General features: G+C 44.8%; 1 protein-coding gene across 5 annotated transcripts in view; it reads left to right on the plus strand.

The window, feature by feature from the left end:
- afap1 (actin filament associated protein 1) overlaps positions 1-27,302 on the plus strand; it is a 284,152-nt gene that overhangs the window by 213,236 nt on the left and 43,614 nt on the right. For all 5 annotated transcript variants that reach the window (XM_078542197.1, XM_078542224.1, XM_078542234.1 and 2 more), the window contains 3 exons: positions 9,202-9,351; positions 9,979-10,190; positions 27,013-27,158. In XM_078542197.1, coding sequence (XP_078398323.1) covers positions 9,202-9,351; positions 9,979-10,190; positions 27,013-27,158 — 508 coding nt within the window. The remainder of the gene's footprint in view (positions 1-9,201; positions 9,352-9,978; positions 10,191-27,012; positions 27,159-27,302) is intronic.

A 27,302-nucleotide genomic window follows, 5' to 3' on the forward strand; every position in this document is an offset into this window, starting at 1 on the left:
CCTCCGAGGAAATTTGTCCCCTGTGAATGTAACAAACTGGAAGCTTTTGGAGTGGAAGGAATTATGCACAATGGTGGAAGGGGGCTGGGGGGTGTTAATGGTGGTGATCGTCAGAGAGTATGGGTAAAGCAGACACTGATATTTTATGTCCCAGTGGAGCAGAAGAAAAATATTTGCATTTATATAGTACTTTTCAAGACCACCAGAGTCTCAATTCATTTTACAGCCAATGCAGTACTTTAGTCACTATTCTAACCTAGGGAAGAAGCTCATTTGTATCTGTGACTAAGCATAATGCTCTTGTATTAGTGTAAAGGATCTCTTTTTTGGATTTGTTGAGTGCCAAGTGGATGATGCTATTCTCCTTCACGCATGCAATGACTAGAATGTTGGGTTCCAAAGAAGAGTCACCTTGAACTCAAAACATTAACTCTTTTCTCTCTCCACAGATGCTACCAGACCTGCTAAATTTTTCCAGAACTTTCTGTTTTTATTTATTACTGAAGTGTTGTTTTCCCACCAAAAATCTGTTCATGATTCTCTTTTAAGGCACTGACCAGTGCCTGCAGAACTTGGTTGGAATAATGGGCCTTTCAAATTTGATGTTGAGCCATTTTTGCTCAAGTATTTCACATTTCACAATTGCAAACGTTTGACATTTATACTGGCTAATTAGTCTATTAGTTACTTGAAAAGTCTTGAGTGTGGTGCAATTCTGGCTCAATTGGTAGGATTCTCAACCTCCTGAGTTTGACAGTCCATGTCCAAATGCAGCAAGACCGGGACAATATCCAGGCTTGGGCTGACAAGTGACAAGTAACATTTGCTCCACACAAGTGCCAGGCAATGACCATTTCCAGTAAGGGAGAATCTAACCATCGCCCCTTGACATTAAATGGCATTACCATCGCTGAATCCACCACTGTCAACATCCTGGGGGTTACCATTGACCAGAAACTGAACTGGACTAGCCATATAAATACTGAGCAAGAGCAGGTCAGAGGCTAGGAATCCTGTAGCGAGTAACTCACCTGACTCCCCAAAGTCTGTGCACCATCTACAAGGCACAAGTCAGGAGTTTGATGGAATACCCTCCACTTGCCTGGATGAGTGCAGCTCCAACAACACTCAAGAAGCTTGACACCATCCAGGATAAGCAGCCCGCTTGATTGGCACCACATCCACAAACATTCACTCCCTCCACCACTGACGCACAGTAGCAGCAGTGTGTACCATCTACAAGATTCACTGCAGGAACTCACCAAGGCTCCTTAGACAGCACCTTCCAAACTCACGACCACTACCATTTGGAAGGACAGGGACAGCAGACACGTGGGGCAGAATTTTTCTCCTGTTGGGCGGGTGTGCGCCCGACCCGAATGAGAGAAAAATAGTGTGCGATGATGTCGGGTGAATGTCCTGATATCATCGCGCACACTCGGGATATTTCGCTCGGCGGGCACGCGTGAGAGGCGGCAGCGTGCCTGCTGACACTTAAGAGGTCTATTAAGGCCCTTAATCATTTAATTAAATCTTATTTTTTGCTGCCCGTCCAACTGTTTGGTTGGTGGGTGGGTGAAAAGGCCAAATGGCCTTTGGGTTTTTTATAAAACCTCATCTACGTGCGGGATGAGGTTTCCAACAGGAATTAAAAATAAAATAAAAATGTTGAAATCTCATTTATAACATTTATGACGGAGTCACATGAGGGAACATGTTTTAACATTTTTAAAGTCTTTATTTACGTTTTTAAAAATCTTCAGCTCCCTGAGCCAGCCCTTTAGGGAGCTTTCAGTGAGCGCACCCCCGCACCTGCGCAAACTTCAGCGTTTGGGCTCCTCCCCCCTCCCGCCCAGGCAGTGTCGAGGCTTCTAGCAGTGTGATTCAAGCTGGCTGGCCATAATTGGCCAGCCAGTGTGAAATCAGGGTTGGGGCCCAATTGTGGGCGGCGGGTGGTTTTGCGACCGCTCCTGGGCCTGGTCACCACACCCACCTGACGGGGTAAAAATCTTGCCCATGGTAACATCATCACCTGGAAGTTCCCCTCCAAGCCACTCACCATCTTGACTTGGAAATATATCGCCGTTCCTTCACTGTCGCGGGGTCAAAATCCTGGAACTCTTTCCCTAACAGCACTGTGGGTGTACCTACACCACATGGGCTGCAGCTCACCACCACCTTCTCAAGGGCCATTAGGGATGCACTAAATGCTGGCCTTGCCAATGACACCAACATCCCATGAACGAGTAAAAAACGTGATGAAGGAGTGCAGCGTCATCAGAAGTAATGTCCTTTGGTTCAGATTTTAAATCGCGATCCCATCTACCTGTTCAATTGGATGTAAAATTTCCCATACAACTGTTTAGAGGAGACAAGGAAGTTTCCCTAGTCATGCTTAATCATTGCCACATCAAAAACAGATTTATTTCTGTTATTTTTAACCTTGATGCACACAGAAGGCTGCCACATTCACTTACATAAGTGCACTTCAAAAGTACTTATTTAAAAAATGCAAATATTGGAAATCTGAAATAAAAACGGGGAATTACAATCGGGTCAGAGAGCATCTATAAAGACAGAAGACCGGCTATGAAGTTTCAGGGTGTATAAGATTCAGCAATAGTAATTCACTAGCTGAGGCACCTTTGGGATTTGCTGAGGATGTAATTAAGCACTTGAGGAACGCAAGTTTCTTGCTATGGGTCACATTATCACAGCTATGCAGTGATTGGCTACTCTATTAATTCCCAGTAACAAAATAGCCTTCTCAGGATTTGTACACCTCTAGACTGAATTGTATTAACAGGTTATAAGTTGATTTTACAGTAAAAAACAAAACAGACTTTAAATTAGTTCAATTTAAGGCAACATGTTTAATGTAAGCAATGTTTAAAGTGAAGTTGGCCTTTTTACACTACTGCATTACATTGACAAATTGCTTATCTATTTTGGGGCAAAAAGAACTATGTGCACCAGAGAGAAAATTACATCATTATAGGAAATTATAACCATTTGAAGAGCCAGGAAGTTCCAAAATGTGGTTATTCGGTTTGTGGAAACAATGCACATACCAATTACACATTCTGTGGCATTTATCAATTCAGCAGATGCCTCTCGTTCCTTTGCATCTACATCTTTGTTGTTTTACTTTAGATCTATTACTTTTTTAACTGCTATTATCAAATGACTCTAAAGCTTTCCTGAACAAATGGTTCAATCTTTCCTAAACAAACATTGAGCTCTTCCTGTAGCCTATCTATATCTGTATCAAAAGGGAAGTTCATCCACACAAAGTGATAAAATGTGGGTTTGTGCCCTTTATTTGCCACATGATTAGTTTTAATCTTGGCCTGATATTGAGCACAGATGTCAGAGTACAGAAATCTTTGAGGCCCCAAAGGTCCATACTTTTGCTAGGAGGTGGGTAGCTCAACTCAGGAAATTTTCCAGCTCACCGTATCTGCCTCAGCAGAAAGGCCTCGAATAGTGCAGTTTTCCCTTTGGGGGCAGGGGAGGGGCGGGGGTGTGGAAACAGACGGATACTGGTTAGAGCCAGGCCCACTGCCCCTGGAAGCAGATCGGACTTGGCCATAGAGGCTGCCAGGTGCCGTGGCAATCTGGTTAACACGCTTATGTGCCCCCTACTCCGTGACCCCTTATAGCCCCCATGCCATCCACCCACACCCATGGCCTTTATAGTACCCATGCCAACTCAGTGCCAACTCATGCTCCCCACCCATCCTCAATGATCGCTCATGTCAACTCATGGTCTTTCTATGCCTTTTCATTCATTGTGCACTATGCATAGAACAAATTCATTCTCGGGATGTGGGCTTTGCTGGCTGGTCCAGCATTTATTACCCACCTCCAATTGCACTTGAGAAAGTGATAGAGAGCTGCCTTCTTGAACCACTGCAGTCCATGTGGTGTAGATATACCCACAGTGCTGTTAAGAAGGGAGTTCCAGGATTTTCACCCAGTGACACTGGAGCAACGACGATATATTTCCATGTCAGAATGGTGAGTCACTTGGAGGGGAACTATCTATCTGCTGCCCTTGTCCTTCTACATGATAGTCATCGTGGGTTTGGAAGGTGCTGTCGAAGGAACCTTGTTTGTGATTGTGTTGCCAATCAAGCGGGCTGCTTTGTCCTGAGTGTGTCAAGCTTCTTGAGCGTTGTAGGAGCTGAACTCATCTAGGCAAGTGGGGAGTATTCCATCACACTTCTGACTTATGCCTTGAAGATGGTAGACAGGCTTTGGGGAGTCAGGAAGTGAGTTACTCATCACACAATTCCTAGCCTCTGACCTGCTCTTGTGGCCACAGTATTTATATTGCTAGTCCAGTTCAGTTTCTGGTCAATGGTAACTCCCAGGATGTTGATAGTGGGGGATTCAGTGATGGTAATGCCATTGAACATCAAAGGGCGATGATTGGATTCTCTCTTGTTGGAGATGGTCATTGCCACACACTTATGTGGTGCAAATGTTACTTGCCACTTGGCAGCCCAAGCCTAGATATTGTCCAGGTCTTGCTGCATTTGGAAATGGGCTGCTTCAATATCTGAAGAGTTACGAATGGTGCTGAACATTGTGCAATCATCAGCGAACATCCCCACATCTGACCTTATGATGGAAGGAAGGTCATTGATGTAGCAGCTGAAGATGGTTGGGCCAAGGACACTACTCTGAGGAACTCCTGCAGTGATGTTCTGGAACTGAGATGGTTGACCTCCAACAGCCACAACCATCTTCCTTTGTGCTAGGTATGACTCCAACCAGTGTAGAGTTTCCCCCCGATTCCCATTGATTCCAGTTTTGCTAAGGCTCCCTGATGCCACACTTGGTCAAATGCAGCTTTGATGAAAAGGGCAGTCACTCTCACCTCACCTCGGGAATTCAGTTCTTTTGTCCATGTTTGAACCAAGGCTGTAATGAGGTCAGGAGCTGAGTGGCCTTGGTGGAACACAAACTGGGCGTCAGTGGGCAGGCTATTGCTAAGCAAGTGCAGCCTGTTAGCACTGTTGATGATCCCTCGCATTACTTTACTGATGATCGAGAGTGGACCGATGGGGCAGTGATTGGCCAGGTTGGATTTGTCCTGCTTTTTGTGTACAGGACATACCTGGGCAATTTTCCACATAGCCAGGTAGATGCCAGTGTTGTAGTTGTACTGGAACAGCTTGGCTAGGTGTGCAGCAAGCTCTGGAGCACAAGTCTTCAGTATTATTGTCGGAATATTATCAGGGCCCATAGCCTTTGCAGTATCCAGTGCCTTCAGCTGTTTCTTGATATCACGTGGAGTGAGTCGAATTGGCTGAAGACTAGCATCTGTGATTCTGGGGACCTCCGGAGAGGCTGAGATGGGTCATCCGCTTGGCACTTCTGGCTGAAGATTGTAGCAAATGCTTCAGCCTTATCTTTTGTACTCATGTGCTGATCTCCTCCATCATTGAGGATGGGGATAATTGTGGATCCTCCTCCTCCAGTGAGCTGTTTAATTGTCCGCCACCATTCACAACTGGGTGTGGCAGGACTGCAGAGCTTGGATCTGATCCATTGGTTGTGGGATCGCTTAGCCCTATCTATCACTTACTGCTTATGCTGTTTGGAACGCAAGTAGTCCTGAGGTTGACACCTCATTTTTAGGTATGCCTGGTGCTGCTCCTGGCATCCCCTCCTGCACTCTTCATTGAACCAGGGTTGATCCCCTGGCTTGATGGTAATGGTATTTCTGGGCCATGAGGTTCCAGATTGTGTTTGCCTCCTGGGTGCCCAGTCTTGAGTTGCAAGATCTGTTTGAAATCTATCCTATTTAGCACGGTGGTAGTGCCACAGAACACGATGGAGGGTATCCTCAATGTGAAGGCGGGACTTTGTCTCCACAGTGCCTTGTGGTGGTCACTCCTACCGATACTGTCATGGACAGATGCATCTGCAGCAGGCAGGTTGGTGAGGATGAGGTCAAGTATGTTTTTCCCTCTTGTTGGTTCCCTCACCACCTGCCGCAGACCCAGTCTAGCAGCGATGTCATTTAGGACTCAGCCAGCTCGGTCAGTAGTGGTGCTACCGAGCCACTCTTGATGGACATTGAAGTCCCCCACCCAGAGTACATTCTGCGCCCTTGCTGCCCTCAGTGCTTCCTTCAAGTGGTGTTCAACATGGAGGAGCACTGGTTCATCAGCTGAGGGAGGGCGGTACGTGATAGTCAGCAGGAGGTTTCCTTGCCCATGTTTGACCTGATGCCATGAGACTTAATGGGGTCCAGAGTCGATGTTGAGGACTCCCAGGGCAACTCCCTCCCAATACCACTGTGCCACTACCTCTGCTGGGCCTGTCCTGCCAGTGGAACAGGACATACCCAGGGATGGTGATGGCAGTGCCTGGGACATGATCTGTAAGGTATGATTCCATGAGGATGACTATGTCAGGCTGTTGCTTGACCAGCCTGTGAGGCAGCTCTCCCAATTTTGGCACTAGCCCCAGGTGTTAGTAAGGAGGACTTTGCAGGGTCGACAGGGCTGAGATTGCCATTGTTGTTTCTGGCGCTCAGGTCAATGCCTGGTGGCCCGTCCAGTTTCATTCCTTTTTTGTGACTTTGTAGTGGTTTGATACAATTGAGTGGCTTGCCAGGCCATTTCAGAGTCAACAACATTGCTGTGGGCCTGGAGTTACATGTAGACTAGGTAAGGATAAAAGATTTCCTTCCCTAAATGGCATTAGTGAACCAGATGGGTTTTTACAACTATCGACAATGATTTCAAAAGGTCATCATTAGATTTTTAACTCCAGATTTTTATTGAATTCAAATTCCATCATCTGCCATGGTGAGATTTGAACCCTGGTCCCCAGCACATTACCCTGGGTCTCTGGTCCAGTGACAATACCACTATGCCATCACCTCCCCTTCAGATGAACCCTATAGTGACAATGGCATGTGTGGAAATGCTTAGAAAACTCACCCATTCACACCTTTGCTACAGCCCAATAAAAATGTCCATCAAACAGATCATTAAAGTGCCTGTAAGAGAAGCTTTAACCACTTCAGACTCTTTGTTTTGTGCAAATAAACATTGAGACATTGATAAAAGAGATCACAGAAAAATTAAATTATCATAACCACATTGAGAAGTCAATCAAGGAAAGTCAATAGTTCTCCCCAGTGCCCAAACAAACTTCATTCACATAATCCTTTTGTGCGCCTTGGCTCTCAGCCAAGCAGGCATGGATTCCAATTGGGGCCTCACCTCGAAGGCTGCAAGCTGCTGGGTGAGTTCCTTAGATAGCACGGCCCTTGCCTGCTGCTGATTGAAGCCCCTAAGTGCCTCAGTTGGCATCTGGGTGGAAAGACTAGCACAAGCCTTTCCGCGCTGGCTTAATCGGAGGGTGGTGGGAAGGTGGCAGGATCTCCACCCGCAGTCTCCTGCCCAAACACATGTCTCCTCCCCACCGACTCCAACTCCGGCTCAGGACTCGGCTAAGGCAGAGCATTAAACTCCATCCTAGGCTTTCTGCTAAATTGCAAACAGGTTTTTAAGTAAAACAAAGCAACTTCTGAAAGAATGAATTGTACAGTACATAAATGCACGGAACGCAATTTGTTGCTCAGGCCACGTGTCATTGTGCTGATCAGTCTGATTGATAATGCGGGAGACAATTTTGACAGTTCACATCAATCAGGTCTGCTTCATCAGGCTCCCTTCTGCAGACAGTTGAGTAAACTCATTTGAGTCAAGTAACTACTGCTCTGCAAAAGCTATACAAGAACCCTGGATTACAGTTCTCATTTTCCAGCAACATGCAACCAGAACCAAACTACAGAACATCAAAACTGGGATGTGCAAACTGTGCAGAATAAAGTAGAATAAAGGAAAACAATGAGATGGATTTTTAAAGTACTTTCATGTGGCACAAACCTGCTGTGGTGCTACTTCTCAAAGTGTAGGTGCAGCCAGCTTTATTGGGAAACTGTCAGGCCTCACTAAGGCCAGCTGTTGGAAAGACTTATTTTTTTGTCTTTGTAAGCTGAGTAGTTTTAGATTTGCTTTGAGATGTCAACACAAGATCCACATCGCAGAAAACCAGCAGCACATTGTAAAATAAAGAACTTACATTTACATAGCACCTTTCACAACTTCAACACTTTACAGTTAATGACATACGTTTGATGTGACATCATCCTTGTCATATAGGAAACAGGGCAACCAATTTACACATATAGCACAGTCCCATAAATAACAATGAAAGAAATGACTAGATTAAATTCTCCAGTAAAATATCTTTAAATAATTCTTCAATTGTGTTCACCATCTGAACAGTTTGTCATGTAGATTACTAGTCAGGGTACGAGGTCAGATCTTCAAAAATGTCCTTTTTCCATGGTGATGGGTAAGATAGTTGGACAGCCCATTAAGACTCTCAGACATGTGCTGAAAACAGACCTTTTAATTATAAGGATCGTTTTATCTTTTCTACTACCTACAAATTAGGGCACCAAACCTGTTAACTGGAAAACATTCACTTTGTCCAAGAGTTTGGGGGAAGATAGGAAGCTGGAAAATCTCACACTGGTCATTCAGGCCAGTCTTTAATTTACATTAAATTTCTCAAAGTTCATTACAATAGTTTGTAACAATTTTCATGATCAGAAATAGCAGCAGATCCTTAATATTTGCATTCATTAATTGTCAAAGATTTTCAACGATATTGTACTAGCAGTATTGCATAATATAATTCAACCTTTAATCAACAGAGAATGTAAAACAATGAGAACGAGCACCAAAAACATGTACGCTTATTTGCTCAAATCATGCTCTAAACAAAATTTTATGGATAATTTTGGCCCTTGGTAATAGAGTGAAGCAGGCAATTTTGGATCAGTCACCAGTTATACATAGCTCTCGATCAAGGCGGCTGAATCAATATTGTCCATTTTACACTATCAGCAAAAGTATAAATTAATCCATTGATTACAAGATGAAGACTTTGGGCCCGACATTTTGATTGGCCTGCTGCACTGCTGGAAGTGAGGTGGAGTGGAATACCCTGCTGTTCAAATTGAAGGATGCCAACCCTATCATAAATTGTGATGACAGAAACATTAAATAGTTTGGCACAGCCTGTAGCTTGCAATATGAACCACATGTACTATCTTGATAATAATATTCTGATGGAGAAATCTGAATTTGTTTTATCAAACAGGAAAGGGGAAGAAAAATGCAAAAGCAGAGCCAAAAGGGGCTGTGAGCAAGGTCACTGGAAAGAAAATTACCAGGATAATTGGTCTGGGAAAAAAGAAGCCATCAACAGATGAACAGACCTCCTCTGCTGAAGAAGACATCCCAACCTGTGGTATGTTTTGTAATGCCCTTACTTAAGGCTTGTTAGCTTCAGGGCTTCAAAAAATATACCTACACAATATTTTTATGTTTAAATATTTCAGTTATTTTTTTACAAATTAAACTTATGCTTTGTTTGCATTCCAAACCTCATTTAAAGTAACATTCAACCAACCTCATGGGGTTGTCCCGATCATTCATCAAAGTTACAGCAAATAATCAGGAAAACCCTACAAAACCCTACAAAAATTCAACCCTTGAATGTTCACTGAAACCATTAATATAAGTTGCCCACTTTGGCAGTGGAAGGTGAACTGTTCTATTTTCCATTATGCCTCCCACTTTAAGTGACCTGTATATTCATAAGAGACAGAAGATTTACAAAGGTCAAGGGCATCATGTAGATTTGGTCATATACCAATTATATGATTTTAAAATGCATGTTATTAATGAGCAATTTATGCACTGTAGAAGAAAACCCTACACTTATGAAAGCTTGCCGATAAGGTTCCTTTTCACCTGTGGTGTTCCAGGAGCTTTGAAAATAAGGGAACTGGAATAGTTCTATCTGAGAGTACCAGAAGTTGTGATGTAAGTGTGTAGAAGATGAACATTCTCTCTCCTGTCCTGATCTTTCTAGGCTATCTGAATGTGCTGTCTAACAATCGATGGAGGGAACGCTGGTGCAGAGTGAAAGATAACAAGCTGATCCTCCACAAAGATAGGACTGACCTGAAAATTCACATGGCTTCTATTCCGCTGCGCGGATGTGAAATCATCCCAGGCCTGGATTCCAAACACCCACTGGCATTCCGTTTGCTTCGGAACGGACAGGAAGTGGCAGTTTTAGAGGTGCAGTATTCCTACATGCAAAGAACTACCGTTATTGAACTGGAAACATTGGTATCATTTTTTTCAGTATCTTTATTTCAATAATAATCGAACATGCTAAGGAAAGTGGTTCTGTCCTTGACAGATAAGAGTTTTTACAACAACTTATATTTATATAGCACCTTTAACATCATAAAACATCCCAAGGCGCTTCACAAGAGCGTTGTAAACAAAGTATGACGCCAAGCCATATAAGGAGACATTGGGTCAGATGACCAAAATCTTGGTCAAAGAGGTAGGTTTCAAGGAGTGTCTTGAAGGGGAAATGCAAGATAGAGAGGCGAAGAGGTGGAAGGAGGGAATTCCAGAGCTTGGGGCCTAGGCAACTGAAGGCACAGCCACCAATGGTATAGCAATTACAATTGGAAATGCACAAATGGCCAGAATTAGAGGGGTGCAGATATCTCAAAGAATTGTAGGGTTTCAGGAGATTACAGAGATAGGGATGGGTGAGGCCATGCAGGGATTTGAAAACAAGGAACAATACATCAAAAGTCAATACATTGCTTAACCAGGAGCCAAAATAGGTCAGCGGGTACAGGTGATACTGAAAACGACTCGGTGCAAGTTAAGATATGGGCAGCAAAGTTTTGGATGAGAAGTTAAGATATGGGCAGCAAAGTTTTGGAATACCTCAAGTGGGTAGAATGTGGAAGACCAGCCAGGAGTGTGGTGGAATAGTCGAGTCTTGGATGAGTGTTTCAGCAGCAGAAGAGTTGAGAAAGGGGTAAAGTTGAGCGATGTTACGGAGGTGGAAATAAGCGGTCTTAGTGATAGCATATGAGGTCGGAAGCTCATCTCAGGATCAAATGTGATAGCAAAGTTGCGAACAGACTGGCTAATCTCAGACTGTTGCGTGGGAGAGGGATGGAGTTGATAGCTATGGAATGGAGTTTGGAGTGAGGACCCAAAACAATGGCTTCAGTCTTCCCAGAATTTAATTGGAGGAAATTTCTGCTCATCCAGTATGGGATGTCAGAGAAGCAGCCTGATAATTTAGCAACAGTGGAGGAGTCGAGGGAGGTGGTATTGAAGTAGAGCTCAGTGTCATTAGCATAAATGTGAAAACTGACACACTGTCTTCAGATGGTGTTGCCAAGGGTTAGCATATAGAAGATGCATAGGAGGGGGCCAAGGAGAGTTGCTTAGGGGACACCAGATGTAATGGTGAGGGAGCAGGAAGAGAGGTCATTGCAAGTGATTCTCTAGCTACAATTAGATAGATAAGAATGGAAAAATGTGAAAGTAGTCCTACCCAGTAGTTAATAATGGGGAGGGGTTGGAGGAGGATGTTGTGGTCAGCCGTGTCAAAGGCTGCAGACAGATCGAGAAGGACAAAGATGGAAAGTTGACCTTTATCACAGTCATATCGGGTGTCATTTGTAACGTTGATAAGAGCTGTGGCGGCGGGGAAACCTGACTGGAGTGATTCAAACATGGAGTTCTGGGTAAGATGGGAGTGGATCTGGGAGGTGACAACACTCTCAAGGACTTTCGAGAGGAAAGGGAGGTTGGAGATGGGACAATAGTTTGCAAGAACGGGGTTGGTTTTGGGAGAGGGGTGCTGATGGCAGATTTTGAGGAGACAATACCTGAAGAGAGAGGGAATAGGAGAGAAACTAGAGAAAGTTGCCAGTTCAGGGCTAGGGCAGGGAGGAGCATTAAAGGACTGAAGCAATCTTTAAACAAAAAAAAAACCCCAAATAGCAAGAGGAAAACAATCAGATTATGAATTCCGTGTCAACTGCAGTATTTAGCATAGAGGGGGGGGGCATGAGCCTGTCAGGCACAATGTTGCTTCCACAAAGGAATTATAATGTAAGTTAATGGTAAAAGATCATTGCTTTAGTGGCTGTTTGACATGCTTAACTTTTTGAATTGATAATTTAAATCAAAGAACTATGAATCAAAAGCATTGTAACACTGATGAGGGTAGGGTGGCATCAGCGTGGGTGCAGGGAGAGAAAATGATATTTCATTGAATCCAATACAGATCCAAGGCAAACTGCTTTTTAAAAATTGCTGTTTGCTCTTCTGTTTCTAATGGTAAAAGACAAACCTGATTCAGCAGTTCCCAATTTGCCATTGAAGCTGGAGAAAATTCCAAATTTAAAGAATGCAACTCTTTCTGCTTGTGCTTAGAAACGCTGCTTTGTCTATTTTGAACTTCCCGACTTCCAAGTGTGAATATAAATACAAATTAGCTCTGTAACTAGTTTAACCATGTCTCAGCTTCTGGTCACTAAGTTTGTGGCTTTAGCCTAAGAAATGCTTATATAGCACACATGGATATCAGAAAGTCACCATATGCTTGTTACAAGGATAAAACATAAAGAAGATAATTAATCTAACTGCAGTCAAATCATAGTAATCATATATATGTTTTAAATCCAACTATTGACAGCCAAAACCAGATAGAAATAATGCTATTTTAGTTATATTACTACTACGGGTTATTTTCAATAGTAAAGATTTATTTCGTAAAAGCTACCCACAAAGATTTTTGTTAGCTGTATCCAGTTTTTACAAAGAGAAGTTTTGCATGTTAAACATTTTAGAAATAAATTTCCATTTGCTGCATGATATTGCTAATTGCTTACTGTCAAGTATTGTGTTTGCCGATTAATAACCAGCATTTTTGGAATTTCCTGTGACTTCCCACTTCTGATTCAGATCTGCAGGATAATACTACTGCTTCTGTTTCTGCCTTCCCTCTTCCAACTCTTCACTGAGGCTGCCTCCTAGAAGTGCCCCATATTGATTTTCCTTTGTAACGCTGTGACCAGATGAACATCTTTATTTGTTACTTTCCAACATCAAAAAAAAGGAAGCACCTCTAGTTTTAATTTCTTGTATCATTGGAAAACGCCACATCAGCACACAAGCCAACTAAGGAGCATTCAGAATATGCATTTAAGCACAAATCTTCTAACTTGTCATACCAGTGTGAGTTTGCTTCCTATCCCAACTGCTACATAAGTGATGGTAGTATCATACTAGCTTGACCTTTATAACAAAGCAAAGTTTTCAATAATAGCAATCAGCTACTTAGTACAGTAGAATCGTCCCTTTTTCCATTTAGCAAGGATATTCATGTAAGAACAAACGTAAAGAGAGCTTGAGCTCAAAAATCTTTTAAGTTAATTTGTCTATATGCCAAATATAGAAACATTCATCTAACTTGAAGAATTGAAGCTTTGTTCAGCACAAAGCAATTTATAGGGCAATTATGATATATGTATTTAAATGTAATAAATCATGGGACAGGGTAGATGGAAACATTATATTTCCAGTAGTTGAGTGGTCTGGAACAAGGGATCACAGATACAAGATTAATGTAAGAGTTTTACAACAGGCAGTGAGAGAAGTTTCTTTCACAGAGAGCTGTGGTGCTCAGCAATTCATTTCCAGGGCTGGCAATTGAAGCAGAAACTATATCAACTTTCAAGATTAGATTGGTATAGAAGACGGGAAATGGAAACAGACGATTATGGTTGTGGAGGGTAAACACCGAAATGCAATGTTTGGGGCAAATGGCCTATTTCCATGTTTTCGCTTCTATGTACCTGTATTTCTATATTAGAAAAAGAATCTGAAAGATACATATTTTAGAATGACAGGACAGAACTTCAAAAATCAATGTCAATGAGTTTCTAAATGAATGACAGGACAGAACTTTCAATTTTGGTGTATGTGTAAAATGGACAATATCACATTGGCCCCCATTATACACCCAGCCCAATGGCCCTTTACATTAACATTACCAGAGTTCAAGGGCCTGGCGAATACGTCTGGTTAAAGATTAGTTAATATGTATTATCTGGTGGGACTACTATAAAATTTTTTGTATGTGTGCATGCATTTTGTTTAATAGCTGGTTTTGTGTTTTATTGAACTGCAGCACCCTGACCTGTTATTGAACTGTGTCATCCACTGGTTAAAACCAATGATTGCAAATGTGTATCCTTTAAAAATAACGGGCCAAGTTTAGTGCTGCACCATCCAGCAGTGAGTAGGGTTGCCAACTCTTCAGAATTGCCCTGGAGTCTCCAGGAATTAACGATTTATCTCCAGGACATGATGTGAGCAAACCAAGAGAAAAGCCCTCCATATTCCAATGCCCAAACAGAGTTAGCAACCCTACCAGTGAGGAATGTACAAACTAGGTAACAATAGGTAGTATAATTTTCTGCTGCTGAATGGAAGGTAGGGGTTTATGAAACAACAAGTGTGGAGTTAGATAAGATGGACTTTAAATAAAGGAGAGAAAATGCCAGTGGCCAATGAGATATAAATTCCTTATGTATATCAAAGGAAAATAATTAACTTGTATTTATTTCACAACTCATGACGCCTCAAAACACTTTGAATCCTCATTTAGAAGCTCATTGATATTGAATTCAGGGCCAGGAGCTGCAGTAACATTCAGTGTTCACTGATGCTGGATCAGTAACTCTCAAATATCATTTTGACCATGGATCTTTGGTTCAAATTTAACTAAAACTTTTAACACATTGCATATGATTTGTTTAGTTTCTTCTATAATGGTCCATGTGAATTCCAAAATGTCAAACTGTGCCACAGAGATCAAACATAACGTGAATACAGTAGGTCCTTCTTTCTTTATTCACAACAACTGAAATGTATTTACTTTACACCACATGCATGCAGGATTGTAGTTGGACACTGAAGTGAATTAAGCGATATATCATATGCCATGCTTTCCTTGGCATATGGTTACAGTGCTAGACAAAAATTCAGGAACGGACCTCAGTGATGCTTTCACAAGGATTCAAGGATGTAAGGAGGATGTTGGAGTCATTATAATAAATGGCTGCTGTTTTCTAGGTTTTCTGTAGGTAATTCTTAAAAGTCCCTCTGCTAAAAACAAAGTTGGACAATTAACAAATAATATCTAAAACATTACAAAGAACCAAACGATGCAAACACCTAACCCTTAATGACATGAAAGCTTGTAAAATGGATTAAAAACAAGCAGTAAAGACATAGGGCAGGATTTTTAGGTTGGCGGGTGGCGAGAGGCCCCCGACCGTGAATTCACGCTGGCCAATCGGGATGACATCGGGAGGCTCGCCTGACATCATCTCGTGCGATTTTGTGTCCGATTGGGTCGGGTGCGCGCCTGCACGCTGGGGCAGAATTTTTAGGTCAGCGTGCGGGCGCGCACCCGACCCAATCGGACACAAAATCGCACGAGATGACGTCAGGCGAGCCTCCCGACGTCATCCCGCGCTCGCGCAATATTTTGGTCAGCGGGCGCATGCAAAAGTCGGAAGTGCACATGCCGACAATTAAGAGGCCAATTACTGTTATTAAAGTTGCAATTGTCTCCTATTTTTCATGGTCTGTCCATCCGGTTGGCGGATGGGCGACTCAGCCAGGCGGACTTTGCATTTTTCATGAAACCTCATCCAAGGGGTCATGAGGTTTCCGTTATTAAATTAAAAAAATAAAAATCTATGGACAGCATTTTTATCATGTATATGTTCAGGTGACTGATTGTGGTGCTTGCGCATTATTTTGTGGGTTTTAAAAACTTTATTGAATTGTTTTCAAGTCTTAAGTTCCCTGAGGCAGCTCTCTGCCTTCAAGCAGCTTTCATTCCGCACTCGCCCGTGCTTATGTCAGCGCCCACCCTCCTCCCGCCCCCACCCTGGCAGCACTGAGCATTTCAGCAATGGCCAGCCAGCGTGAAATCGTGGTCGGTGGTCTGTTTCCTGGCCATTCCAGGCCCACTGATTGCGCGCGCCCACCAACCTAAAAATTCTGCCCCTGAAATACTCAGTGCTGCTGGTGTGGGGGTTGGGAGGAGGCTGAGCGCAGGCGAGCGCTGAATGAAAGCTCCCTGAAGGCAGGGAGCTGCCTCAGGGAGCTGAAGACTTGAAAACAATTAAATAGTTTTTAAAATCAGAAAAAAAGTGTCCAAGCTTCACAACCAGTCACCTGAACATAATAAAAATGCTGTCCATAGATTTTGAAAAAATTTAATAACGGAAATCTCATCCCGCCCTTGGATGAGGTTTCATGAAAAATGCAAAGTCCACCTGGCTAACTTGCCACCATGTAAAATCGTAGACAATTGCAACTTTAGTAACACTAATTGGCCTCTTAATTGTTGGTGAGCTCACTTCCAACTTTTGCGCACACCTGCCAACCTAAAAGATTTACCTTAGAGTTGAAAGTACCTTCAGTTTTTCCTGTATCCTGTGGTGAGAGTCTGGAATACAATCCCTCAACCCGAGTGGCTGAGTTCATGCACAAGGACAGTTATGATGAAATTATTTTGAAGCATTGTAAGGGACAGTCAGAAATACCCCTAACAGAAAATTGAAGTTTAACCAATTGGATGAGGTAGACGTAGCCTCATGTATTTATGTATTTGTCATTTATATAAACAACATAGATGACTATGTGGGGGGTAGGATTAGTAAGTTTGCGGATGACACAAAGATTGGCCGGGTGGTTAACTGTGAGGTTGGGTTGCAGGAAGATATAGACGGGATGGTCAAAAGGGCAAATAAGTGGCAGATGGAATTTAACCCTGAAAAGTGTGAGGTGATACACTTTGGAAGGAGTAATTTGACAAGGAAGTATTCAATGAATGGCATGGCACTAGGAAGTTCTGAGGAACAAAGGGACCTTGGCGTGTGAGTCCATAGGTCTCTGAAGGCAGAGGGGCACGTTAGTAGGGTGGTGAAAAAGGCATATGGGACACTTGCCTTTATCAATCAAGGCATAGATTACAAAAGTAGGGAGGTCATGCTGGAGTTGTATAGAACCTTGGTGAGGCCACAGCTGGAGTACTGTGTGCAGTTCTGGTTGCCACATTATAGGAAGGATGTGATTGCACTGGAGGGGGTGCAGAGGAGATTCACCAGGATGTTGCCTGGGATGAAACATTTAAGTTATGAAGAGAGGTTGGATAGATTTCGGTTGTTTTCGTTGGAGCAGAGAAGACTGAGGGGTGACCTGATCGAGGTGTACAAGATTATGAGGGGCATGGACAGGGTGGATCTGGAGCAGCTGTTCCCCTTAGTTGAAGGGTCAGTCACAAGGAGGCATAAGTTCAAGATGAGGGGTAGGAGGTTTAGGGGGGATGTGAGGAAAAACTTTTTTACGCAGAGGGTGGTGATGGTCTGGAATGCGCTGCCTGGGAGGGTGGTGGAGGCAGGTTGCCTCACATCCTTTAAAAAGTACCTGGATGAGCAGTTTGCAAGTCATAACATTCAAGGCTTTGTGCCAAATGCTGGTAAATGGGGTTAGGTAGGTAGGTCAGGTGTTTCTCACGTGTCGGTGCAGACTCGATGGGCTGAACGGCCTCTTCTGCTCTGTGTGATTCTGTGATTTAAACTTTAGTGAATGTGAATATAAAAGAAAATAATTGCATTTATATAATTGCTTTCATGTCCTCAAGTCACCCTAAAGTACTCCACAGCCAATGGGCAGAATTTTATGTATGACGTGCGGGTGGCGGACCCCACACGTCAGCACTTAAAATGTTGCGCGCTGTCGTGATATTTAGTTGGGCGGGCGCACGATGAAGTGCGATGCGCGCCCGCCATTAATTAAAGGCCTTGTTAAGGCCCTTAACTCGGCAATCGATGCCGATTTTGAGGCACCGGTGCAATCTTCGGCTCGGCGCACGGGCACAACGGGCAGGCGGGTAAGTGATTTTTAACAAAGCTCATCCACGGGCGGGATATGTGGGCTGAGAGGGGTTGTTAATGTTTTATCTGAAGTATTTATTGCAGTAAGTGTTTTAAACTTGCCTGTGTGATTGGTAGCAGTTCAGATTGATTTCCAACAACTTTCTCTGTACTTTGAAGCTTCAGCTCACCAGTCTGCAGACAGTAATCTTTATCGGACCTGCAGCTTTCCGGAGGCCTCCATTTAGCCTGGGTATGGGTTCTGACATCTCCACTTTAGGCAGCTCCTCCTCCGAGGAAGGGAGGGATAGAAAAAGGAGGAGGCCAGGAGTGGACAATCAGCCTCCAGGGGAGCCACCTTTGGGAGGCTAGGCGCAGGCACAAGGGGCACAGGGCCAAGTGGTTGTCCAAGGTGGCAGGGGCCACAGAAGATGCCACTATCCTGCTGCCAGGGTATACAGGCAGCGAAGCAGCTACCTCAATATAAGTGAGGTGCAGTGCCAAAGGAGGCTCTGACTGTCAAGGGAAACAGTCAACTATATCTGTCAGATGATTAGCCCTGAGATCTCTCCTAACTCTGTGCGTGGACACCCCATGCCAGCGGCTCTGAAGCTCACAGTTGCCCTCCACTTCTATGCCTCTGGCCCCTTCCAGGGCTCGGTGGGTGATCTTTGCGGAGTCTCCCAATCAGCTGTCCACACTTGTGTCAAGCAGGTTACAGACGCTCTGTTCAGACGTGCATTGACCTTCATCCACTTCCGCTGCGACCAGGCAAGGCAGACACAGCGAGCCAGAGGCTTCGCGGCCATTGCCGGCTTCCCCCGCGTCCAGGGTGCAATAGACTGTACACATGTGGCCATCAAGGCACCAGCAGGTGAGCCCGGTGCCTTCGTCAACAGGAAAGGCTTCCACTCCATGAACGTGCAGATAGTGTGTGATCACAGGATGCAGATTCTGCAAGTTTGTGCAAGGTACCCAGGCAGCTCCCACGACGCCTACATCCTCAGACACTCCCAGGTGCCGGGGCTCTTCAGTGCTCCGGCTCGGCTGGATGGATGGCTGCTGGGTGACAAGGGCTATCCCCTCAGAAGGTGGCTCATGACGCCTCTCCACCATCCAAGAACAGAAGCTGAGCAGTGGTACAATAGGAGCCACGGCACCACAAGGGCTGTGGTGGAGAGAGCCATCGGTCTTCTCAAGATGCGCTTCCGATGCCTGGACCGCTCAGGGGGTGCACTCCAGTACCCCCCAGATCGCGTCTCTGTGATAGTGGTAGCATGCTGTGCTCTGCACAATCTTACACTGGAAAGGGGGGGATGCAGTTGACGATGAAGACCTTGACGCAGTGGATGCGGCTGCACACCATGAATCCAGCAGTGGCTCAGAGGATGAGGAAGCACAGGGAAATGATGAGGGGCAGCACGCCGACCCCCAACTACACCAAGGAGGCAGGGACATCTGGGACACTTTAATCCAATGAACCTTCAGCAAGCTCCACACACATGGATCTGCAGGACCAGCATTGTCTGGCGCTTCCACACATGGCACTTAGGTGCTACATCTTCCACCTCATCAGCTGCAACTAAGGGCTTAGTACAGAAACACCAATGTCCACTCAAACACTCATGCTAGGTCTGTGAAACAGACAAATGCAGCACAAAGGAAACACCCTCAGCCATGGTCACAAATGTGAACTTTATTGCCACCAAAAACATGAACAAACGTCGCTCTGATGTTGAGAATCAAAAAATCCCTAATCCCAGGCCAACACAAAATCACCAGTGACAAACCCATGGAGTGCCTAACGTGCCTTATGCTTACGTTTGTGGGTGCTACATCATGGTGCCGCCCCATCGCTCGGAGTGGCTTATGAGACATCCTGCTGACTCTGCTGTCCTGTTGGCCTCGATAACCTTGGTGGACGTCCTCTGGCCCGTGGAGCCTGTACTGGCCTCGCCTGAGAGGGAGTGGCCAGTTCCAGAACTGACAACTCCCCAGTTGTCGCAGCCTCAACGGATGCAACGGTCACTGGCAAAGGGACGGAGGAGCTGCTGCCCTGATCCGGAGCGCCCTGAGAGGAGCTCGCGCGACGACAGGCAGCTGCTGCGCCAATGTGAGGTCACATTGGACCTCCCTGCTCACCGTAGATGGATGGGCACTGAGCTGGGACACTTGGTACCCAGAACATCTCCCACATTGCCAATGACCAAATGTGGCCATTAGCACTGTGAGGGCTTGCAGGTCAGAGCGTAACCCAATCAGATGATGATCAATCTGTTGGAAACCCCTCTCCATGAGAGCCGCCAATCTCTCAGTCAGTAACACCATTCATTCCTTTCCCCCCCCCCCCAGGCTCATAATGTGCTCAACCTTCAAGAACCTAAAGAGACGAACATTGGTGGGGTGGTAAATAGTCAAGAGGAGGCCCAAACATTACATGTGCATACAGACAAGCTGGTCAGACGGCCTAAGGAATGCCACATGGAATGTTATGTGGATAAGTGTGCGGTTAAGCACTTGGACAAGACAAACAAGGTACGGGAATACACGAGAAATGGTCGGACCGTGGAAAGTAAGGACAATTACAGGGACCTTGCTGGGCAGGCCCGTTAAGGTAGCCAACAGGAACATAAGGCGTTTAACAAGGTAAAAGCCAGACTTGCCTTTATTAGCCGAGGAATAGAATGTAGGAAAAGGGAGGTCATGTTGCAAGTGTAGATAACGCTGTCGAGGCCACAGCTACACTTCTGCATTCAATTGTGACCTGCGCTTCATGGGAGGGATGGCATTGGAGTGGAGAGAGTGCAGAGGTTCCTGACCTGGATGCATGTTGGCCTGGAGAGTTGGAGTTATGAGGAAACATTGCAAACACTTGCGACGTTTGCCGTGGAGCACAGGAGATTGACAGGTCACATTATTGACCTTCATACCGTTATGAGGGGCATAGACCGGGTGGACAGAAGGCAACATTTCCCCTTGGCGGAGGGAAGACTAACGTGGTGGCATTTATTTAAGTTGAGTGCCATGAGGTTGACAGGTGAGGTGCTGAGGACCTTTTGGACAGAATAATGTGGGGCGCACTGGCTGAAAGGGTGGTGGAGGTACAAACCCTCCTAAGACGCAATAAGTATTTGGATGTGCAGCAGCGATGCCATGGCATGTTAGGCCATGGGGATAGTGGTCAGAAATGGGATAAGGCGACTTTGGAAGGTGCTAGAGACGCGCATCCTCAAGGGGCCATCGGACCTTTATGTATGACCCACGCATCTGACTGTATCAGTCTATCAATGAGCAGTGTTGCTGCATTAATGATTGCAGCAATCATCAGTGCTTTGGATGGTGAGAAGGCAGAGTGGATGGGACTGTGGCCCTCAAATACCTGGCCGCTGCACCCCAGCCTCACCGACACCTGCTGACCTGGCCGCTTGCCTCCTCCCCAGCTCCATACGTGGTGAGGCGCTGGAGCAGGGCGTGCCCATCACCAGTCTGCAAATGCTCCTGGCCATGGTTCTCAGTTTTTGCCTGCAGAACAGAGAAGGGCATTTATTGGGGCTGATTGCTCATGTACTCTGCACACGCACTTCGCACCCCAACCACAGTGGCCCATCTGAGGCCTCCAGCGGCTCCTGTCCACACTACTGGTGATCAGTCACCAGAAGATAGTATGGCTGGTCCCAACCCCCTCCCCCAATGGCCACCTTGGACACATTCGGCGTCCATCACTTTGAATAACACACAGGTCTTAGCGCCCATGGCAAGGAGGCGCAACTAGGTGTGGCGCCGAGGCCATCAGATGGCTCTTGGCCATGACACCTTAAGGCACCCCTTGCACCATCTCATCACGATCAATAAGACATGTGTTGGAGTTCTGAGAATGTGTCTAGCTGCCTCCCCTGCAGGTTGCCCCCAGACTACTCAAATGCGACAAACACCAACATATGCTGCGGGGAGAACCTATCTTCTCCTCAGCCACGAAGGCTGATGTAAGCATGGTCACTATCTGTTTGCCCACCCAGCATGCGCCAAATGCCCAATGCAGTAACGACACTAAGATGTGGTGGGGGGGAGCTCAAAGGCTAAGGCTACCTGCTGGGTCAAATGGCCAAGGCCAACATGGTACTCACCCTTCCAGAGCGAAACAAATCATTGAAGTGCTTGTGGCACTGGGTCCCTGTGCACCGCACAGCATCTTGAGAGCTGACGACCTCCTGCCAGGCCTGCTTGGTTACGTGGGGGGCCCTCCTCCTCCCATCCTCCGGAAACAACACCTCCTGATGTTCTGCAACCTCTTCGAGGAGAGCAGCAAGGCAGTCATCAGAGAACCGAGGGGCACATTGGCCGACCCTGCAGCCTGCCCCCCTCCTCCTCTGCCCTGCCCTCCTCTGGAGCCCGCTGTGCAGACCCCTTGCACCGGTCACTGCCCATGGTGAACAGCCTAAAGGAGGCTGCCTGGCCTTTCTTTATACAGACTGCCAGTTCCCCATTGGAACTGACAGTCTGTACATGCCCGCCGCACATTTGAAATTCCCGCTGTACACGGGAGTCTGCAACACACAGGGCGGGCCTTAATTGGCCCACCTGTGCAAAATGGCGGTGCGGCCCATTTCGCCGGCGGAGATTGGCTCCACGCCCGTCACCGATTGGGTCGGGCCCGCCTGCCCGACAAACATAAAATTATGCCCTATGTATTACTTTGAAGTATATTCACTGTTATGTAGACAAATATGGCAGCCAGTTTGCACATAGCAAAATTCCACAAACAATCACCAACAGCAATGAGATATATGACTAGTTAATCTGTTGTACTGATGTTTGTTGAGGGACAATTGCTGACCAGGACACCAGGAGAACTTCCTCATTCCTTTTCAAATAGTACCATGGGATGTTTTGCACACACTAGAATGAGCAGATGGGCCCTGGTTTTCATTCTTATCCAAAGATGGCACCTCATACAACCCTTGATACTGCAGTGAAGTGTCAACCTAGATTATCTAGCAGTTGGGATTGAGTAGGCTAAAATCTTGGTTAAATAATTTGGAAAGTCAGATGTGCGACAATCAATTATAGTTACTTAATCTGTGTCAGTGAACAGAAAGCAGATATGTGAATATATACCTGAAAAATACACAAACTGAGGTACTGGTTGTACCAATCAAGTGAGATCTATTGAGTTCAACTCAGTGAAGGGAGATAATTTACCAATGCCCAAGGTTTCCTGTAACAGGGGAGATTGGGAGGCTGATCAGGAAGCAGGTAGTAAAATTTAATCAGTGAATCAACATTGATTGCTCTTCTGATAAAAGCAAAAAACTGCGGATGCTGGAAATCCAAAACAAAAATACCTGGAAAAACTCAGCAGGCCTGGCAGCATCTGCGGAGAGGAACACAGTTAACGTTTTGAGTCCATATGACCCTTCAACAGAACTAGGTAAAAATAGAAGAGAGGTGAAATATAAGCTGGTTTAAGGTGGGGTGGGACAAGTAGAGCTGGATAAAGGGCCAGTGAAAGGTGGGGATAACCAAAAGATGTCACAGACAAAAGGACAAAGAGGTGTTGAAGGTGGTGATATTATCTAAGGAATGTGATAATTAAGGGTAGAAAGCAGGACAAGCAAGGTACAGATAGCCCTAGTGGGGGTGGGGTGGGGTGAAGGAATCGAAAAAGGCTAAAAGGTAGAGATAAAACAATGGATGGAAATACATTTAAAAATAATGGAAATAGGTGGGAAAAGAAAAATCTATATAAATTATTAGAAAAAAAGGGGGGGGATCGGAAAGGGGGTGGGGATGGAGGAGAGAGTTCATGATCTAAAATTGTCGAACTCAATATTCAGTCCGGAAGGCTGTAAAGTGCCTAGTCGGAAGGTGAGGTGCTGTTCCTCCAGTTTGGGTTGAGCTTCACTGGAACGATGCAGCAGGCCAAGGACGGACATGTGGGCATGATAGCAGGGTGGAGTGTTGAAATGGCAAGCGACAGGGAGGTCTGGGTAATACTTGCAGACAGACCGAAGGTGTTCTGCAAAGCGGTCACCCAGTCTGCGTTTGGTCTCTTCAATGTAGAGGAAACCACCTTGGGAGCAACAAATGCAGTAGACTAAATTGAGGGAAGTGCAAGTGAAATGCTGCTTCACTTGAAAGGAGTGTTTGGGCCCTTGGACGGTGAGGAGAGGGGAAGTAAAGGGGCAGGTGTTGCACCTTCTGCGGTTACATAGGAAGGTGCCGTGGGAGGGGGTTGAGGTGTAGGGGGTGATGGAGGAGTGGACCAGGGTGTCCCGGAGGGAACGATCCCTGCGGAATGCCGCCGGGTTGGGGTGAAGGGAAGATGTTTTTTCCAATAATTTATATAGATTTTTCTTTTTCCACCTATTTCCATTATTTTTAAATGCATTTCCATCCATTGTTTTATCTCTACCTTTTAGCCTTTTTCAATTCCTTCACCCCACCCCACCCCCACTAGGGCTATCTGTACCTTACTTGTCCTGCTTTCTACCCTTAATTAGCACATTCCTTAGATAATATCACCACCTTCAACACCTCTATGTCCTTTTGTCTATGACATCTTTTGGCAATATCCATCTATCACTGGCCCTCTATCCAGCTCTGCCTGTCCCACCCACCCCTTAAACCAGCTTGTATTTCACCTCTCTTCTATTTTAACTTAGTTCTGTTGAAGAGTCATACGGACTCGAAACGTTAACTGTGTTCCTCTCCGCAGATGTTGCCAGACCTGCTGAGTTTTTCCAGGTATTTTTGTTTTTGTTTTTGATTGCCCTTCTGTTCAGTTACAGGTTAGTTTACCTCCCTGGCTTTTCAGCCAGAGAATGCAGCATTGTATCGGAACCAAAGAAAAAATATCAGAAAATGGATAATGTTGTGTTTTAAAAGAAAAACAATTGCATTCCTGCCATCCTTCGAGTTTGATTCCTTAAGTCCAAGGGCTACAAATGCAAGTGCAGCTGATCTGCATTCACTGTCAGATCTTGCTCAATTATGCTAAGCAAAACTACGTCTCCCTCACTTCCACCAAACCCTCATACAATTCTCAGGTTCTCCTGGAGTGCCAGAACAATTATTCTTTTTTTTCATAATTATCGGTCTCCTCAAACTCCTTTTGCCCTCCCTAACTTCTCCACCATCTCCTCTTCACCTTCCTGATCTACATGCTGCCTCTCAGTGACATCATCTGCAAGGACAAAATTAATTTTCATACACCTGAGTTCTACTTCTCTGCCATTCCCTTTGTTTTCCCATATGTTGTGAGACTGTCCATCCGACATCAAGTTACATATAAGTCAACATTTTCTCCAACTGGACACCTGGAAGACCAAAGCCATCACTTTTAGTCCCCTTACTAAACCCCATTCCACTGATTAAATTCTCAGGATGTTGCTCTGGCTGATTTAGACATTACCCTGTTTAACCCAAAGCAGACTTTCCAGGCCATCGGCAAGCTCACTTACTTCCACCTCTGCCCCTATCTCATTTCCACTGTTATTGAAATCCCTAATCAAACCACTGACACATCAGGATATAACTTCCCCAGTGTCCTCACTGCTGGTCCTCTAATACTTCATAAACATCAAACTGTTCAAAGCACAGCTGCCCATATCCTGTCCCATGCTAAGTCTTGCTCACCCATTACCTGTAACCTACATTCGGCTCCCTGTACTTCAAATCATTAAATTGAAGGTCTTCATCCTTTAAATCCATCTGTGGCCTTTCCCCTTCTTTATCTCTGCAATTTCTTCCATGCTTGCATCTCCTCACCTACCCTTTGGTTCTCCAACTTTGAACTGTGCATCCACTCTGCAATTTCTCCCACCACCGATCACAGTCGCTCTGCCACTTAAGCACTGCTTTCTGAAACTCCCTCCCTAAATCCATCCGCCTCTTTAATTCTCTCCCCAACTTTAAAAATGTTCTCAATGCCCATCTTTTTGACCAATTTTTCAGTCATCTCTTCTAATTCTGACACCATGATTTGGTGTCTGCTCTTTTATTTTCCTTTCACTTTAACTCCACCACCTCCCACCCTGTTCACAATCTTGGTGTCATTTTTAATCCTGATATGAGCTTCTAACCTCATAATCGAGCCATTGTTAAGACTGCCTATTTCCACCTTTGTAACATTGCCCGAGTTTTCCCCTGTCTCAGCTTGTCTGTTGCTGAAACCTTCATTCACGCCTTCATTATGTCTAGACTCGACTATTCCAGTGCAGTCCTGGCTGGTCTCCCACATTCTACCCACTGTAAAGCTGAAGTCATCCAAAACTCTGCTGCCTGTGTCTTAACTTGCACCAAGTCCCATTCCCCTATTACCCCTGTGCTCACTGACCTGTATTGGCTCCTTGTCAAGCAACGTCTTGATTTTAAAATTTTTATCATTGTTTTCAAATCCCTCTATGGCCTTGCCCCTCCATATCTCTGTAATCTCCACCAACCCCACAACCCTCCAATATATCTGTGTTCTCCTCTAATTCTGGTCCTTGTGCATTCCCAATCATAATTGCTCCACCATTGATGGCTGCGCCATCAGTTGCCTAGGCCCCCAGCTCTGGAACTCACTCCCTACACTTCTCCACCTCTCTATCTCACTTTCCTCCTTTAAGACACTTTTTAAATCCTATCTCTTTGACCAAGCTTTTGGTCATCTGAACTAATATCTCCTTATGTAGCTCAGTGTCACACTTTGTTTTATCGTGCTCCTGTGAAGCGCCTTGGGACTTTTCATTACATTAAAGGCACTGTATAAAAATGTTGTTGTCATTGCTGTTTCCATTTGATAGCAATGTCTGCAAGTTATTATCATAGAATTAGATCCATGCAGCCAACCTAAATATTTGGGGCAAAGTGATTTTTTAAATAATGTTTAAAATTTGGAAGCTGTAAATTTACTTAAAATTATTTCTATAGATACTCTACCACAGAAAAGCTGCAAATGCTAAACAATACTCCTAAGGTATTTATTAAGGAGGCAAAGTAATCATAGTAAAATGCATTCACAGATTGATGATCTATATATATATAGAATTAAAAATGTTTTTTTTTTGCACAGTATAATGGTTTACATTGATCATGCCTGTATTGACTAAGTGTTCAACATTTTGTTTCTGCAGACCTCTTCAGGAGAGGAGCTGGGAAGATGGCTAGGTGTTTTACTATCTGAAACTGGTTCCGCCACAGACCCAGCAGCCCTACACTATGATTACATTGACGTAGAAACAACTTCAAGTGTTATACAGACCGCAAAACAGTGCTTCAAGTAAGAATTTATCTTATTCATAGATAATTGACTTTTGATAAATTATAAAAAAGAGTTGGAACAGAGGTGTTAATCATTTCTTATTTTGTAAATTTGGACATTTTTTTGATATGAATGGGTTCGCAATTGTTAATGACTCTGCAG

Source organism: Cetorhinus maximus, chromosome 1, assembly GCF_964194155.1.
Source record: "Cetorhinus maximus chromosome 1, sCetMax3.hap1.1, whole genome shotgun sequence".
Classification (NCBI taxonomy): domain Eukaryota; kingdom Metazoa; phylum Chordata; class Chondrichthyes; order Lamniformes; family Cetorhinidae; genus Cetorhinus; species Cetorhinus maximus.